Source organism: Lampetra planeri, chromosome 50 (genome assembly GCF_965212315.1).
Source record: "Lampetra planeri chromosome 50, kcLamPlan1.2.h2, whole genome shotgun sequence".
Taxonomy (NCBI): Eukaryota; Metazoa; Chordata; class Hyperoartia; order Petromyzontiformes; family Petromyzontidae; genus Lampetra; species Lampetra planeri.
In genome coordinates this window covers 2716434-2732046 of record NC_136156.1, presented here as the reverse complement: position 1 = coordinate 2732046, position 15613 = coordinate 2716434, and the positions used below count along the sequence as shown (strand labels likewise).

Below are 15613 nucleotides of genomic sequence, written 5' to 3'. Positions count from 1 at the left end.
TTTATGTTTGTGCGAAATCTTTAATGTAATTGTATTCCTCGTGTGATGCTTGTTTTTTTATTCCGATTGCTATTTTCTTCATTGCTGTCCTTTGTGTTTGTGTTTGTCGTTTTTGAAAATTATACTCGATCCTGGTCACGTGGCTTCTCACCTGGTGAAACAGAATCAACGTCAAACTTGAAACGGCTACTTCGGGGGGGTTGGGGGTGGGGGAGGGCAATTGGCAGCTGTTGTAGTTGTGATGTTGTTGGCGTGATGAACACGTGTGTATACAGGTGTCATGTGCGTGTGTGCATGGGTGCTTGGGGGGTGGTCGTGTGCACTTCGAACCCGGCGACCCGAGTTCGATTCCCGCTCATGGCCAACACCAGTGATGATTATCTAAAACGGTCCTGGGCCTCCCCTAGGTTGACTCAGCCTCAAATGAGTATCGGGTGCAGTGTGTGGTGCTGACCACTCACCCCCTCGTGCGCCGTGTCCGCCTTCATCGGTGCATCTCGCTAACAGCGATTTGCCCAACAGGCCATTAAGTCTATATGGGGGATCTTTATTTTGTTTGTGTGTGTGTGTGTGCGTGTGTACAGATCAGGACAGTGTAACGGGGAGTCAAGCGTCCACCGAGTCGCCCCGTGAATCCATTCGGGTCACACTGAGGGCTCCTCCACCTTCGCCGGTAGGTTGAACTCGCCCCAGACTCCCACAGGTTGCGACATACAACATGAGATCGGGGATGCGCTGCTGATTTGAAAAGTCTGACAATCGTTTCGAGATTTGAAATTTCAGATGATCCAAAAGAATGAAACGTTTCAGATCGATCTGAAAATTGTTCATTCACAGGATGTGACGTCACTTTCTCGAAGTCGAGTCCACGCTCTTCCATCTGAGAACACGAGACGATCGCGGCCGAGTGATTCTGAAGAGGGGTCATTGTCTGAAATGTCGCCCCAATGAGATATATTTTTGTTCCATCGTAAGACCATGCGAATGATGAATGGGAGAGTGTCACTCTGAGTCGGCACAGCGAGTGGACGCTTCCACAGTGGTGCGATCCAGAGGCCACCGGTTCGATTCCAACTCCCGGCGTGGCGGTTGAAACCGATGGAAGTTCATTTCGATTTAAAGCTTTCGTGACTGCAGGGATTCATCTTCTTGGTTCTTTCGGTAAAGTCACGTAGAATGGAAATAATAAAATAATAAAACTAAAACATGATAAAATATAATTCTCACGACGTTTCGGCCACAACACAAGCAGCCGTCCTCAGGTGAAGACAGCTTTGCTTGTGTTGTGGCCGAAACGTCGTGAGAATTTTATTATGTTTTATCATTATTTTATTATTTCCCTTCTACGTGACTTTACCGACAGAACCAAGAAGACGATGGAAGTTCATTAAATCCTTCCGCCTCCATCCCACCCAGCAGTAGAAGTGGGTGCACCACAGTTAGTCGTCAAGTACATGAAGACATTTGGACTATTGGACGCAACTGGGATTATCTAATGCAAACGTCTTGGGTAATATCACGGAGATGAATCGAGGGCCGTTCATCCCCCGACGTCTTTGGGAAAGGACATGGGCGCCTTTTTTGAGATTGCATCGGCAGGACGCACGTGGTGGGGTAAAGTGTGGGTACTCAAACCTCTTCTAAGACGTCTGGCCAGCGTGGAAGAGTAGGCCAAATACCCTCGAGGGGTTCACCAGAGCTCCTTTTTAGTGCGGATCCTTCCACCAGCAGCGGTATGAGCAAGCAATTGCAGGGCTGCACCTGCTACAATGTACACAGTGAATTGTTGCTTTTTCAGTGACCATACAGCGGTTCTTTAAATTGAAATCGGAGCAATAAAAGGCATGATTTGTTATGCTCGCTGAGAGAGAGGGAAACTCCCAGACTCCAGGCTGGCTGGTGTATTTCCAGATGCGCGTGTTTACGTTTGAAGAAACATTTCTTCCCGTCTCGAGCGAAGTATTTCACATTTCCCGTCATCGCCCGACCCCCTCGTCTACGATTCAAAGCGCTCACGCTTCGCTCAACATTTCCGCAGCTTCGATGCGATCTCCAGATTGTTGATGATCACCTCATTACAACCACGAACTCCTTTAACCCAACGCACGAAAGGCACGAAAATGTTAAACATGAATACATAAACATACCTCCCATTTGTCTCCATATTCTGGACGCACGTGTTGTGTGTGGAGCATTACCCATAATGCACCAGGGTTGCAGCCGCCACTGTGGATGTTGAGGACGACTGCCGAGGGAATGGTCCCCGTGGTTAACGGGGAGATCACAGACGGTGTCCGTGATGTTGTTCACCCCCCCCCCCCCACCTGATCACAGATAAGAGGAGTTCACTGCAGTATATGACATGAAATCTGTTTAACACGCAGGCTTTCGCGACCGATGTCATCCATAATAGAGGTTTTTTGGTGGGTTAGTTCGCGTAAATATAAATGTGTCGTTAAACCCGCCACCACCGGACACAGCCAATTAGTAACCGACACAGCCAATTAATAACCTTACTACAGTAAAACCTTGGATTGCGAGTAACTTGGTCTGCGAGTGTTTTGCAAGACGAGCAAGAATTTAAATAAATATTAATTTGATAAACGAGCGAGGTCTTGCAATACGAGTAGTACGTGTACGCTTTGTCTGCCGAGCGTCACGTGATCACAACTGATATACGAGTGCTTTGGATTACAAACACGTTTCAGGAACGAATTATGCTCGCAATCCAAGGTTTTACTGTAATTGGTTGTGTCGGGTGGTGGAGGGTTTAAACTACACATTTACATTCATGCGATCTAACCCAAAGAACCTCTTATTAGATACATGAAATCTTTACAGTACAACTCTCTCCCGGTCTGTGTGCCATGTCCTTTCTGAAAGATGTCTGCGATCATGGCCTTGTCTTCCAGTCATCCCTGTCCATGATATTGACTCAAGATAATCCTCCCAGTCGCATCCAATTGTTAAATGTGGTTATGTTGCTTAATTTGCTGTCTTGCACCGAACATGATTCCCGGTCAAGATCACATTTATATTCGCTCTCGCCTTCTCTTCCCATATCCAAGAAATCTAACATTGCCTTTCTCTCATTATTCTCATTAATATTCTGGTTGTGCACCCTCCTATCTGAAATACATGCAAGTTTACTCATCTCGTCCTAAAACCACATTTCCGTTGCTTCTACGTTGCTTTGTAGGGTGTTTGCAATTGTCCAGCTTTCCATACAACTATTGTACTGGCTAATGATTCCATACCGAGCCCAACCATCCATGCGTTGCTGTTTATTGAAATGTTCTGTCTTTGGAATTATCGGCATTTGTATCGCCTTGCTCAACGGAGAAAGACACGGGTCTCAAAAATGCCAGAACTTTTTGTCCAAAATGTTGTGGATGTCTCTCAGTGACAGAAAGACAAATTGTAAGGGTGTCCGGATCCCCACAGTGGCCATGACAATGATCATATGATGTGTCCCACGATCTCTGATGTCATAATATGTACACATCTCACCCGACTGCACCATTCAACTCTAGTTTATGACGCCCACTCTATTACGCTTCTTTTAGAATTATTTCAATGCATGCCTCTTTTTCTTCTTCTTCATATGGACGCGGCTAATGATCCCAACTCGGACTCGCCTTGCTTTAAGGGACATCGCAACATGATGGTGCAATCCGTCTCACAGCAGTGCCATATTTCGGTTGGCAGCGGGGGTGGGGGGTGGGGGGCCCTGGACATTATTTTTCATGGCGCAGTCGTCACATTGAAAGGAACGGACATGCCGAGGAGGCGTGCACGCGATGCCCTCCTCATTACGCTTGCCCTTGTGGGCGTCCTATCTTGGTCGCGACGGAGGCGCGGCCGCGAAGGGATGAAGCCCTGCACCATTAGAGCGATGTTCCAGCGGCCGCGGTGATGTCATGCGCGCTTATCCGTCAGCACCGCTCATCTTCTGCCAGTAGGAGGCCGCCGTGGCCTTGAGAAAGGTGTGAATTCGAGAATGTCTAATGAGCGATAAAAAAAATGTAACATGACATTTTTTTTTTCATTGCACCGTCGCATTTGGCGATCGAGTTTGCGGCGAAGCGACGTGTGTTCATTGTTAAAGCAAAAATATTTTTACGCTTAGATTGTTATTTTTAAAAAATGTAATTGTGATTGTGGTGACCATTTGTAATGTAGCGAACCGAACGGGTGTTTTTTTTTTTACACTGGACAATCTCAATCTAGCATTTCACGAAGACATTATGACGATTAGAATTTTTGTATGAAACGAAGAGAATTAATTTTCAGTAGCCGCGCACGGAGAAGGTAGACCTCACGAATGGCCAAACAAAACGGAGTGGGCAAAACGAGCGAGCGAGCAAGCGAATGAATGAACGAACCAAGGAATGAATGAATGCGCAAGACACCGATGACAGTGGACATCACTGCGGGATTACATCACGCTCACTGGGTCCATCTGCGTCTTCTGGGCCACTGACGCGCGCTGGCATTGATCCACCGTTTCCCCGCGCGTGTGCCACCATTAAGGCTGTGAGCTCCGGCAGTACTGCTGCTGCTGGCGGTGGTGGTGGCAGCGGTGGCGACGGCGGCAGCCGCCACGTGACGGAACGGAGCGGGTGCTGTAGCGTCACTCCCTGGAGCCCCAAGGTAAGACGCTGTCCCTCGCCCAAGTTTTGGCGGCCCGATGAAATCCGCCCGGAGAGAAATCGTCGGCGGGATTTAATCGCGATCGCGACGCTTGGCGGTGTCGTGCGAGGATCGTGCGGTCGGTTTTTACGCGCGCGCGTTTTGTGTTGTGTGTGTGCGCGTTGGGCGTTAAGGCACGCCAGGCCTGGCTGCTGCTGCTGCTGCTGTGCAGTATTACAAATCCACGCTACAGTCACTCGGTGGCTTTCGCTTGTGGCTCGCTGCTCTGCTTAAGCATTTCGCAACCTTGCGATATCCACAGCAGCCCGCGCAATGAATTTATCTACCGAAATACGTACCGTGCGTTGGTTTAAAAACGCAACAACAACAAAAATAATCTACGCGAGCAAAATTGTCAGCTGTAGCACAAAAAAACGGGGGGGTGGATTTTTGTAAAACATTTTTTTTAAAAAGCAGGCTGCAAACGAGGCCGGAGTCATCGGGGTGGGGAGTGTTTCGCGGTCGTTGAGAGTCGGCCCACGTCCCCCGTGGCGGGGGGGGGGCTCTGGCTTTGTGAAGCGATCTTTGGCAGGAAAGCCAATCGGGCATCGAGACAGAAAAGGCCTTTGTGTGCGTCGTCCGTCAATTCGGGTGCTACCAAGGAGAGAGAGAGGGGGGGATGGAGCAGTTGTGGAGGGTGGTGGGGGGGCGAAGGGAGGGAGGAGGGTGGAAGCAGAGATGGAAGCGTAAAGGGGAGGATGGGGGCTTCTAGGACTGTGCTGGCTGGGCAGGGAGGCTAGGGTCTCCCAGGGTAACCGATTAATATACCCGGTGCAGCATACAAAACAAAGCTGCCACTTCTTTTTTTTTCAAGCCTCGTTCGTTCGCGAGATGAAACGCTGCCAGCTACGAGAGAGAGAGACGGTGGTTCAGCGATGTTATCACCCTCTCGTGCGTTACTGCCATTCTGCCGTTCCCGTTTGATGGGCCGAGTTTTTTTTTGCTCCCTTCCCCCCCCCCCCAGTTGCGATGTCGCTCATAGTAGAGCGGGTGCGTAGGCAGTGAACCTCCTTTTTCCTCCTTCAGCGTCGAAAGGTGCAGGATGGACGCAGGACGGAGGACACTGTGATCTCTAAGGGTCAAAGGGCACAGCGACCAATATTTTCCACGTGAAATGTTAAATTTTTTAAGCGATAATGCGTGCACCCTCCGGAGGGACCCTTCGGAGCTCTGTCTAGTGGAGGGCCTTCCGCCAGCAGTGGCGTGAACAAGCAGTTGTAGGCCCGTGCCTTTACCTTTTACCTATAGCAAGGGCATTTTTTTGGTGACAGTTGTACAAATACTTATAACGCCAGAAGAAAAAAAGAGCTCCCATTTTTAGAACGGTGTTCATAAAATATTACTGCGCCTAGGTGCATCCGCTCATATATTATAATCAAATTACATTATTCATGAGGTTTTTTTTCTTTCTTTTATGCTGCCGTGTTGACTGTAGCATCGCGGGTGACGCCATTTAGGGCTGTGGTTTCTCCGTCGGGGCAGCGGGCAGGGCGGGGGGGGAGAGCTGCCTCTTCACGACACGGCTTTCTCTCGACGTGCAGAGCCGCGACTCTGCCGCCGGTTAATTTCTGCGAGGGAGGTGATGGAGGGGTTGGAGGGAAAGAGGAAAATTCCGTACTTGGCGGGGCGGAATTGTGCTTGATTGCCTTTGCGGTAGTCCTTGAGAGGCTCAGCCGTGCTCTTTTTGGCCAAGTGGGGTTGTTTGGGGCCACGGTCCCATTTTAGATGTGGCTTTATAAACGCCCTGCTGTGCGAACACCGGCCGCCGCTTGAATCGGACCACAGCTGCGTGTGTGGTGAACTTCGTAGCCCAACCGTGCAGATCGCAGGTGCGGAGGGTTGCACGTGACCCCCACACAACTCGAGGGCTTAATATTTGCAGCCATTCTCAATCCACTGATAGAAAAAGATGCTCCCGCCCCACCCCACCCCATTTACCATGTCGTTTGTTGAAGTCGTGGTTTTTTTTATAACCATACTTCGCAACGTTGGTCGGCGTGAGTTTATTGAAGGGTGGTGAGGGGGTGTGTATAGTGTGGTGGGGGGGGCGGGGGGAATGCGAGTCTCACCACTGTGGCCGGGAATCGAACTTGGATACACCGGTTTCAGAGTGCAGTGCGCTAACTACTACCTCTCCACCTGCTTAACACAAGCCAAAAATTACTAAAATCTAGCCAAATTCACTGTAACTTTGTTTAACGCCAAGCGCGCTGCTTTAGGAAAAACAAGTGTCAGACAGCTGGCTGACCTTCAACAATGTCGTTCACCAGCGCAAGGGGTTGTGGGTAAGATGGTTGAGGGTTCAACAGAGGTGGCTCCAAAGAGCCTCGGCTTCCTCCTCTGGTCGCTTCCTCCGAAGTACAAAAAAGCCAGGATGCATCATGGGAAGAAGAATACCTCCCGCAGCGAACTCCATGTAAATGCACCGTATTTATTATAACCCAACCGATGACACCTGGGACTCGACGGCCTTGGCAAGGCACGCAGATTCGACAGCTACTTCGAAGAGAGGACGATCCTGGGAAAACCAGGACAGGTGACAAGGCCGAGTCCTCTCCATTTCCACAAACGTCCTTCATCCCTGACCTTATCCGCCAACTGGAGTGTGTGCGATTTGGTGGACGCAGGGTGTGTGTCGTAAGCTTTTGCCAGGATGTGAATTGTAACTGTCGATGACCGCAACGATGGTGCCCAAACTGGATGGCAAACATTTTTTTTCTTCCAAAAAACGAAAAGCCCTCTCTCTCCGGTGCCGCCCATGGCCCCCCCCCCCCCCCCCGTGGCCACTTGCGCTTGCGACAGCTGCCGCGCGATGCGTGCGAGCGCAAGGAGGCTCCGGGCGAAGCCACGAAAACAACAACTGCGCGGAGAGAGAGAGTCTCTCCGGCCAGACATTCACTGGAGTTCCCTTCCGCTCATTGGCATCAAATCATTCACGGCCGTTTTCACCCACTGGTATTTGTTTTGTTTTTCTTTCGCCGAACTTACAAGAATTCTGGCCCATCACCAAGTCAACCCGGAATGCTGCTCTGTCCCATCACAGCTCGGAAGCAAAATCAAGCTCGAGCCTGATTTGCACTCGGTTGGGTGCCCACAATGCGAAAGAGACATCTGTGAAAAAAAAGCTTTCTAGCTGATTCAGATTCTGCACCAGCACCGTTGTCATGTGCATTGTGGACAGCACGGGGCTGTGCAGAAACATACGCTGCTGTTCTGTACTCCCCCGAACTTTGACCAGGTCGCGCTAACCAGCGTGGTGAAGTATGGTCAAACGACCCGAACGCTGTGGAGAGGGGCTCATCCTGCAGCGGATTGACCAGTGGGCTCTACGTGTATGCCAGAATCACGTGCAGCAGATATTGAAGGTAGAAATAATTTCAAATGTTTTTTGTTTTTAATTGATCAAATTATAGAAGAGCAATTTAATTATTAATTTACAGGCATTTGTGAACCCATTGCCAGATGAAGGCCTCCCCAATGCCATGTTAGCCATGGGGTTGATCGACCATACTACACCACGACGGTCAGAGCGGGGGCTAAACGAGGACCCGATAACAACACCGACACGTTCGCCAAGGCTGGGAATCGAACTCATGGCACCAGGCTTATAGCGCAGCGGGATAACCGCTGCGCCACCACTCGACCCCTTCGTTTAACTTACAGTGCAACGAGTTGTTTTTTTTGCCGGGGGAGGGTTGGGTTCCATGATAGAAGAAGTGGAACTTCACAAAGCAGCATTGTTTGGGAGAAAAAACGACAGATTTAAAAGTTACTGGGGCAACTAATAGCCATGGGAGTTCATGTGAAGTCGCTAGGGGGAGCCATGTGGAGTAACCAAGGGTAACCATGTGGAGCAACCAATGGTAACCATGTGGAGTAACCAATGGTAACCATGTGGAGTAACCAAGGGTAACCATGTGAAGTAACCAAGGGTAACCATGTGGAGTAACCAAGGGTAACCATGTGGAGTAACCAAGGGTAACATGTGGAGCAGAGGTGTGGACTCGAGTCATGTGACTTGGACTCGAGTCAGACTCGAGTCATGAATTTGATGACTTGCGACTCGACTTGGACTTGCATAATAATGACTTTGTCCCACCTATGAGATGTGGACTCGAGTCATGTGACTTGGACTCGAGTCAGACTCGAGTCATGAATTTGATGACTTGCGACTCGACTTGGACTTGCATAACAATGACTTTGTCCCACCTCTGATGTGGAGTAACAAAGGACATTCCCCCTCTTCGTAGCCTGGTGCCTGGGCCCCATCTGACCCAGAGTCCCAGGTGCAGTTACACCGCCTGCACACGCTCCATAGCGATGCCACTGCAAGAATACCCATGAAGCCTATTGATGAGACGCAGCATATGGCCTGCTTCCTCACTCCAAAAGTGTATTGTGGAGGGAGGGGGACATCTGTCCTCTTCCTCTCTGCCTGCGCTCATGCCTACGTTGTTGGGCGGAGTTGGGCGAGATGGTCTGGCTCGCTGACGATCCACGCTGTGACCTCCCAACTCGTGGGCCCCGAGTTGCGCCCCTCGTCGGCCGCTCTGGGAGCCACCGGAGGCTCCCCAGTGAGCCACGTGTCCCGTTGATTTTTTTTTAATTCTTCAAACACTTCCCCCACCTGACGTAGAAAGCGTGAACGGCAATTCGCTCCGTCCGTCTGCGGCGTGTGTGCAAAAAGGACAGGGTGGGTCAGGAGAGCTCTCGTGAAGATGATCCGACGTCGTGAACACAACGTTGGCACGGAGTTGCGTTGCTGTTCGGGATCTTAACCCTCGAGCAAAGCGGCCAAATTCACCAACGGGGAGCGGATGTCACCGATAATTAGAACCTCCGAAGGCCAACGCACTCTAGAAAAGCGTTGCAGGATTCTTTACGCTGGCATTTCGATCACGGTTGCTGAGCACATGGCCAAAGGCCCAACGCATCAAGCGGCCAGCAACAAATGGCACTTTTGACTTTCTAATTGATGCTGGTGGTGGTTGGACACAGTGTGCAGGATGAGACAAAACAGTGCCTGTTAGACCGAGTCCTCAACACGGGTGGAGGAATCAACGAGTGAAGTTGACAGGAACAGAAACCACGGTAGTAGCGATAGAAGAGTGACGGGGAGGCGACTGACCACCGGGTGAGCGAGTGAGCATAAATCGTCCTGGATCATCAACCACCCTGACCGTTGCTTCACTCTGTACTCTATCGGGGTGGGGGGGGGGGGGCAAGTTAGGTGGTAACTGGGGGGCTACACCCCTGATGTGTTGGCAGTAGGAATTCAACTTGGGAGGAATTTGTGCTCTGCGATGAAGGCTTTGGCAGAAGAAAAGACAAACCAAACTTCCTTATCCAGATTAGTAACACGGTCTTGCCGGGCCAGAGGTCAGATGAGACCGCTGTGCCAAGGAGATTAAAGGTTTTACTCTGGCTAAGAATAAACATTTTTACATGTGATGGGATGAGCCGTGTGTAGCATTATCTTTGACGAGATTGTATTTCGCGTCGAACGTGACCGGGATTCCGTGCCACTGCAATCAAGAATTGTTTTCCAGGGCAGTGGCGATTGGCGGTGACGTGTCTGTGCATCGGGCACTTTCCACGCGCGAACTACTTTTGCAAGTACCGTACAGAGAGGTGGCAGCCGGGTGCTACCACCACAGATGTGGGTGGTGAAAGACGGCCATGGGGAGGCGGGGGGAGGCCTCATGCGATGATGGGACAGCGTTAATCAGCCACCCGCGGATAATGAACCAAGCCGACTCACTGGGCCGTCACTAACTGGCATTGTTGTGTCATGGCGAAGGAAGCTGATTTGGCTTGAAATATATAAATATATAAAAGTATAAATGAGGGCAATTAACCAAAAGATTGGCGCTATTTTAATTTGTATTTGAGGCGGTGTAACTAATATGAGGACGTGACACTGGCTGTGTGTGTGTGGGTGGTTGTGTGTTTGAGTGTTTGTGTGTCTGTGGTTGTTTGTGTGTGTGGGTGTTTGTGTGTGTTTGTGTGGGTGTTTGTGTGTGTGGGTGTGTGTGGGTGTGTGTCGGTGTGTGTGGGTGTGTGTGTGTGTTTGTGTGTGTGTGGATGTTTGTGTGTGTGGCTGTTTGTGTGTGTGGGTGTTTGTGTGTGTGGGGGTGTTTGTGTGTGTGGGTGTTTGTGTGTGTGGGTGTTTGTGTGTGCAGAGCGGTGGTGTAGCAGTTAACGTGCTCCGCTACAAACACGGCGACCCGAGTTTGAGTCTCACTCATGGCCAACACCAGTCACGATTATCTGAACCTGTCACGGGCTTCCCCTTGGTCGACTTAGTCTCAAATGGGTACCTGGCGCGGTATGTAAACATCGCCACTGGGGAGACAAAGGTGGCCGGGCGTGGTTTTGGCCAACCACTCCCTCCTGTGCCGTGCCGGTCTTCATAAAAGCTCGCTGACAGCACTTGCCCCAACAGTCTGTTCAGGCTATATGGAGGATCTTTGTCTTTGTATGTTTGTGTGCATCCTGGGGGGAGCGGTGGTGTAGTGGTTAGCGCACTGTGCTACGAATCCAGCGACCCGAGTTTGACTGATGAGGTCGACATCAGTGGTAAATATCTGAACTGGTCCTTGGCCAACCTTTAGGTCGGCTCAACCTTAAACGAGTATCTGTAAACCTCAGCACGTGGGAGACAAAGGCGGCCAGGGTGTGGTTCTGGTGCGCCGTGCCCTTCCACCATAGGTGCTCGCTAGAAACACCGGCCCCAACATTCTTTTGAAGGCTACGTGGGGGAATCTCCGTGCACACTCTATTTGTTGTACGCGACAAAACGCTTACGAACAAATACCACGTGAGTTTTCGCGTAAATACATCTGACAAGTGCAGCTAAACAATTTATATACATTGTAAACATGTAAATTTACACTATACATCACATCAGTTCATGTCCGTCTGTGTGTGTCAGCCGCACTAACATTTCAGAAAGTCATGGATGTTTGAGTGATATAGACAAAGATCCCCTGTATAGCCCTTCTAAAATGTGTGGGTAAATGTTGCAAGCGAGACCCTATGACGACTGGAACAGTGCACCAGGCACTCAATTAAAGTCTGAGTGGACTAGGGGAGGCACGGTTGTTAGCTATGCGCCACTGATGTTCGCCATGAGCGGGAATTCAGGTTGCCGGGTTCGTAGCGCAACTTACTAACCACTACACAGCCACTCACTCGATGCTTTGGCTGTGGGAAGGAATCTAATCCAGGTCACCGGGTCCATAGCACAGCTTACTCACCACGACACAGCAAACTTATACTTGCTCGATTTTCACAAAAAGCCACTTTCAGCAAGCATGAAGCTGGAGTCACTATTTCTAGTTGAACGTACTAAAAAAAATCTCAACTTCCCGTCATTTATATCACGTCACACTAAGTGACTGCCCTTGTAAATTCACGCAATAATAACAATTATAATAATGCCAATAAACAAGCCCAGTGAAAGCCATATGATGGCCATAAATCTGTATGGGTTTCTCACCACGGGGGGTGGGAGGGGGTGGGGGTGGTGAAGGGGGCTGAGTCGGGGAGGTTCGTGGGGAGCTGCACTTGGGATGGGGTGGGTGGACCCAGGATTATAGTGGCCCCATTCTCTAAGGGACACTGGGGAAGGGGCATTGGAGGCTCGGCTTGGGTTGGGTGTTGGATTCGAGCTTGCGGGAGGAGGAGCAGCAGCAGACTGGAGAATTGGGGGGGGGGCGGGCGGGGGGGGGGGTGCACACGCAAACGAAACAACAGCAGGGCGCGTGCACACAATCGGCAGCCGCACACTCGGGGCTCGGGGGCGAGGCCGTGTCGTTCGTCCGTCGCGAGGAGAACCCCGAACGCATAAACCCGCGTCGGATTTCGTTTTTCATTCCTTTCCGCGGCCAGCGACGCGTCTCGTGAAGCTTTCCAGCGTTTTTGTTTCGTCTCAAATCGCTGGCTAGAAAGCTAAGCTCTGTGAGCTGCCACCGACGATGACGGTGATGACGACGAAGACGACGACGGGGCTGTCGAAGAGCCCCGCACCCCACGGAGTGTCAGAGGACTCCCCGTCTCTTTGTTGTGTGTGTGTGTGTGTTCCTGCGACGAAGCTCCAGCCAGTGCTGATGTCGCCATGACGACGGGTGAATAAAAAACTTATTTGGCCGTAAGTACCGTGTGGGCGGTGGGGGTTGTAGGGGTTTGGCGTTTGGGGCACGGGCGAAGATGGCGTGGGGCTGTGTACAGGGCAGCGGCAGCAGGAGCGGTTGTGGTTTGCGACGAGGTCCATTATAGTCGGAGAAACCGCGGCGTCGAGCACATTTTTTTGGGCTAAACGAGATTTTTTTTGCCGAATCTTCCGTGTCGCTTTTCCAGAGCAATTGTCGACGAGTTCGTTGGATAGTTCGCATGCTCGCAGGACATAATTGGTGAGTTGCCGGTGTCGGTGTTAAACGAGAGGAAAGCAACTCGTGTGTGTGCGTGCGACAGACAGACAGCTGGAATAGTTCTGCCTGTCGAACGCTGGGTTCATGATCGCCGGGGTCGCGAGTTCAGATGGCGGTCAGCTCCCCGTGGCCACATCAACACGTTCGTTGATAACACGAGACTCTTAAATCGGAAGAAAGTCTATAATAGGCGATATTTTGGGTAATTGCTCTCTTTCTCAGGGCAGTGTTTTTGCAGAACGTGTTGAGTTTTTGTGGTTTGTGCGTGCGCACACCACTGCCAAAGCAGTATTACAAATAACATTGTTCCCTTTGTGGAGAGTCCACAGCAATTGTTTGCACTAAGTCAGACGAGGCTGTGCCTTGTCATACTAACGTGGAATTTCCACCACCGGCTTGACCGGGGGAATCCGGCGCGGTGATCCGTCGCCCACCGTTTGAAATAAGCGCCGCGCCGTTCTGGATATTCTTGACCGCGGCAAAAATAACCAAAACGATTCTCTCCTCTCCGATGCCTCGCAGTGCCTCCCACGCAGCCACGTGGAGGAAGACGATGACGAGGAAGGAGATGAAGCGGTTGAAGAGGGAAGGCCGCCGTCGCTGCTGAGGAAGTACCGCAGGGGCCCCGTCCCCAACGTTCCGTGCACGTTGGACCGTCGCACCAACTGGACGGAGGAGCTGCCCCTACCCACACCAGAGCAGCGCATGCGCGAGACCGCGTGCCAGATCGTCTCCGACCTCGTGCCCATCAACGTGTCCGGTGAAACAACGCAACGCGCGACTCCACGTACAGCCCCTTTTTTTGTCGATCCGCTGCTGGATTAGAGCCTCCCCCTCCCCTCCCACCCCCCGCACCCCCTGTGCGGGTTGAGGGGGTTCTTTAACGATACTTCTCCACGCTTGCTGGTGCGCAGAGGTCGCAAACGGGTTTTGATTCCGTACCCGTACCCGGCCGCACCAGGGTCGAAAATGGGTAACCGTACCCGTTCCCTACCCGTACCCTACCCGAAATGAGTGACAAACGGTTACTCATCAGTGACTGACGGCCTACCCGTACCCGTACCCGGCCGCACCAGGGTCGCAAACGGCTACCCGTACCCGTACCCGGCCGGGTACGGGTAGCCGGGTATCAGGTAGGGTACGGGTATCGGGTACCCGGTTGCGACCTATGCCGGTGCGGGTTTGTGCAGGCCGAGAGAATGGATGCTGGAGCATAGATGTGGGAGCATAGTGAGCAGAGTAGTAATTTTTTGTTGACGAATCTTAATTGACTTAATCAACGTTTGTTTAGCAGTGGCCTGTCAAACTAATTCCGCTGGAAAACGTGGGTCGAGAAAAGCCTGAAGGCTTTGGCGGATGGGACTAAAATGTTACTTTATTTTATTTTGACATGATCAAAAGGACACTGGTCCGTTTATTATTATTTTACAGTTGTCATCATCACGGTAATGCAATTAGTTCGCGGGCCAAAGATCCTGGAGGTCCATGCCAAAAACTTTCATGGAACAAACGCCTTTATATGGTCAAAAAGAGTACATTATATAACATCCTTGGGTTTTTAAAAACGTAATCGCCCAATTACTCTTGATTGGACATGCATAGCAGTTGGTACTGCTGAAGTGTTGCCTCATCAGGTGGTAACAGCTGATGCGATGTATGCTTTGGGACCACGGACTTTGATGACAATCATGATTTACAGCGGCTTGTCAATCCATTGCTGGTCATTGAGGGTGTTTGCCCATTCTTTGGCACGCTGGTCGGTTGAGTTCGGTGACGGGGAGACGCCAGGTTCATTGTCACTGATGTTAGCCATGGCAGGAAAGCAAACCAAGCTCGCCTGGTTGAGATTGTGGTACGCTAACCCCTGCACCACAACTCCACCCTGGGTGATTATAGCAGCAATGATTCATGCAAGCAGCGGGAACGCTTAATGAGTATTTTCTAAAATAAATATGTATTTTATTTTCAGAGCTGAAATTTAGTTGAATTAAGTGCAAAAGCAAAAGTGTCGTTCAGTCACTGAAGCCATCAACCCAGGATCTCCACGGCACCAGCTCAGTGCTTTAACCTCTGAGCCACATTTGGCCACATCATTATTAAGGTATAAATATTGGAATTATTATTGTGTATGGTGTCCAATCGCTACTCGCGAGTCCACGTTTAGGACTGAGAGCCAAAGTACAGTTTTGGGGAAGCTGAAGCAATACTCTTTGTTTTTTTCGGTAAAGTTACGTAGGTAAAAAATAAAATTAAAATAAATTAAATCACGACGTTTCAGAGGCAACACAAGCTTCCATCTTCAGGTGGCACCGTCACAGCAAAATTGCTGTGATTTAATTTAGTTTTCTTTTTTACCTACGTGACTTTACCGAAAAAAACTATGAGTATGGACCCTTGCAGTCACGAAAACTTCAAATCTAGAAGCTGAAGCGATGTTTGAAATGCCTCCACTCAATTTCCGAGGCTCACAGTGGCTCACACTCCACAGG

General features: G+C 50.5%; 1 protein-coding gene across 1 annotated transcript in view; it reads left to right on the top strand.

The window, feature by feature from the left end:
• The window catches only part of LOC144734241 (uncharacterized), a 122153-nt gene that overhangs the window by 94339 nt on the left and 12201 nt on the right, over positions 1-15613 (top strand). The window contains exons 3-5 of the mRNA XM_078616364.1: positions 585-673; positions 4534-4653; positions 13647-13884. Coding sequence (XP_078472490.1) covers positions 585-673; positions 4534-4653; positions 13647-13884 — 447 coding nt within the window. The remainder of the gene's footprint in view (positions 1-584; positions 674-4533; positions 4654-13646; positions 13885-15613) is intronic.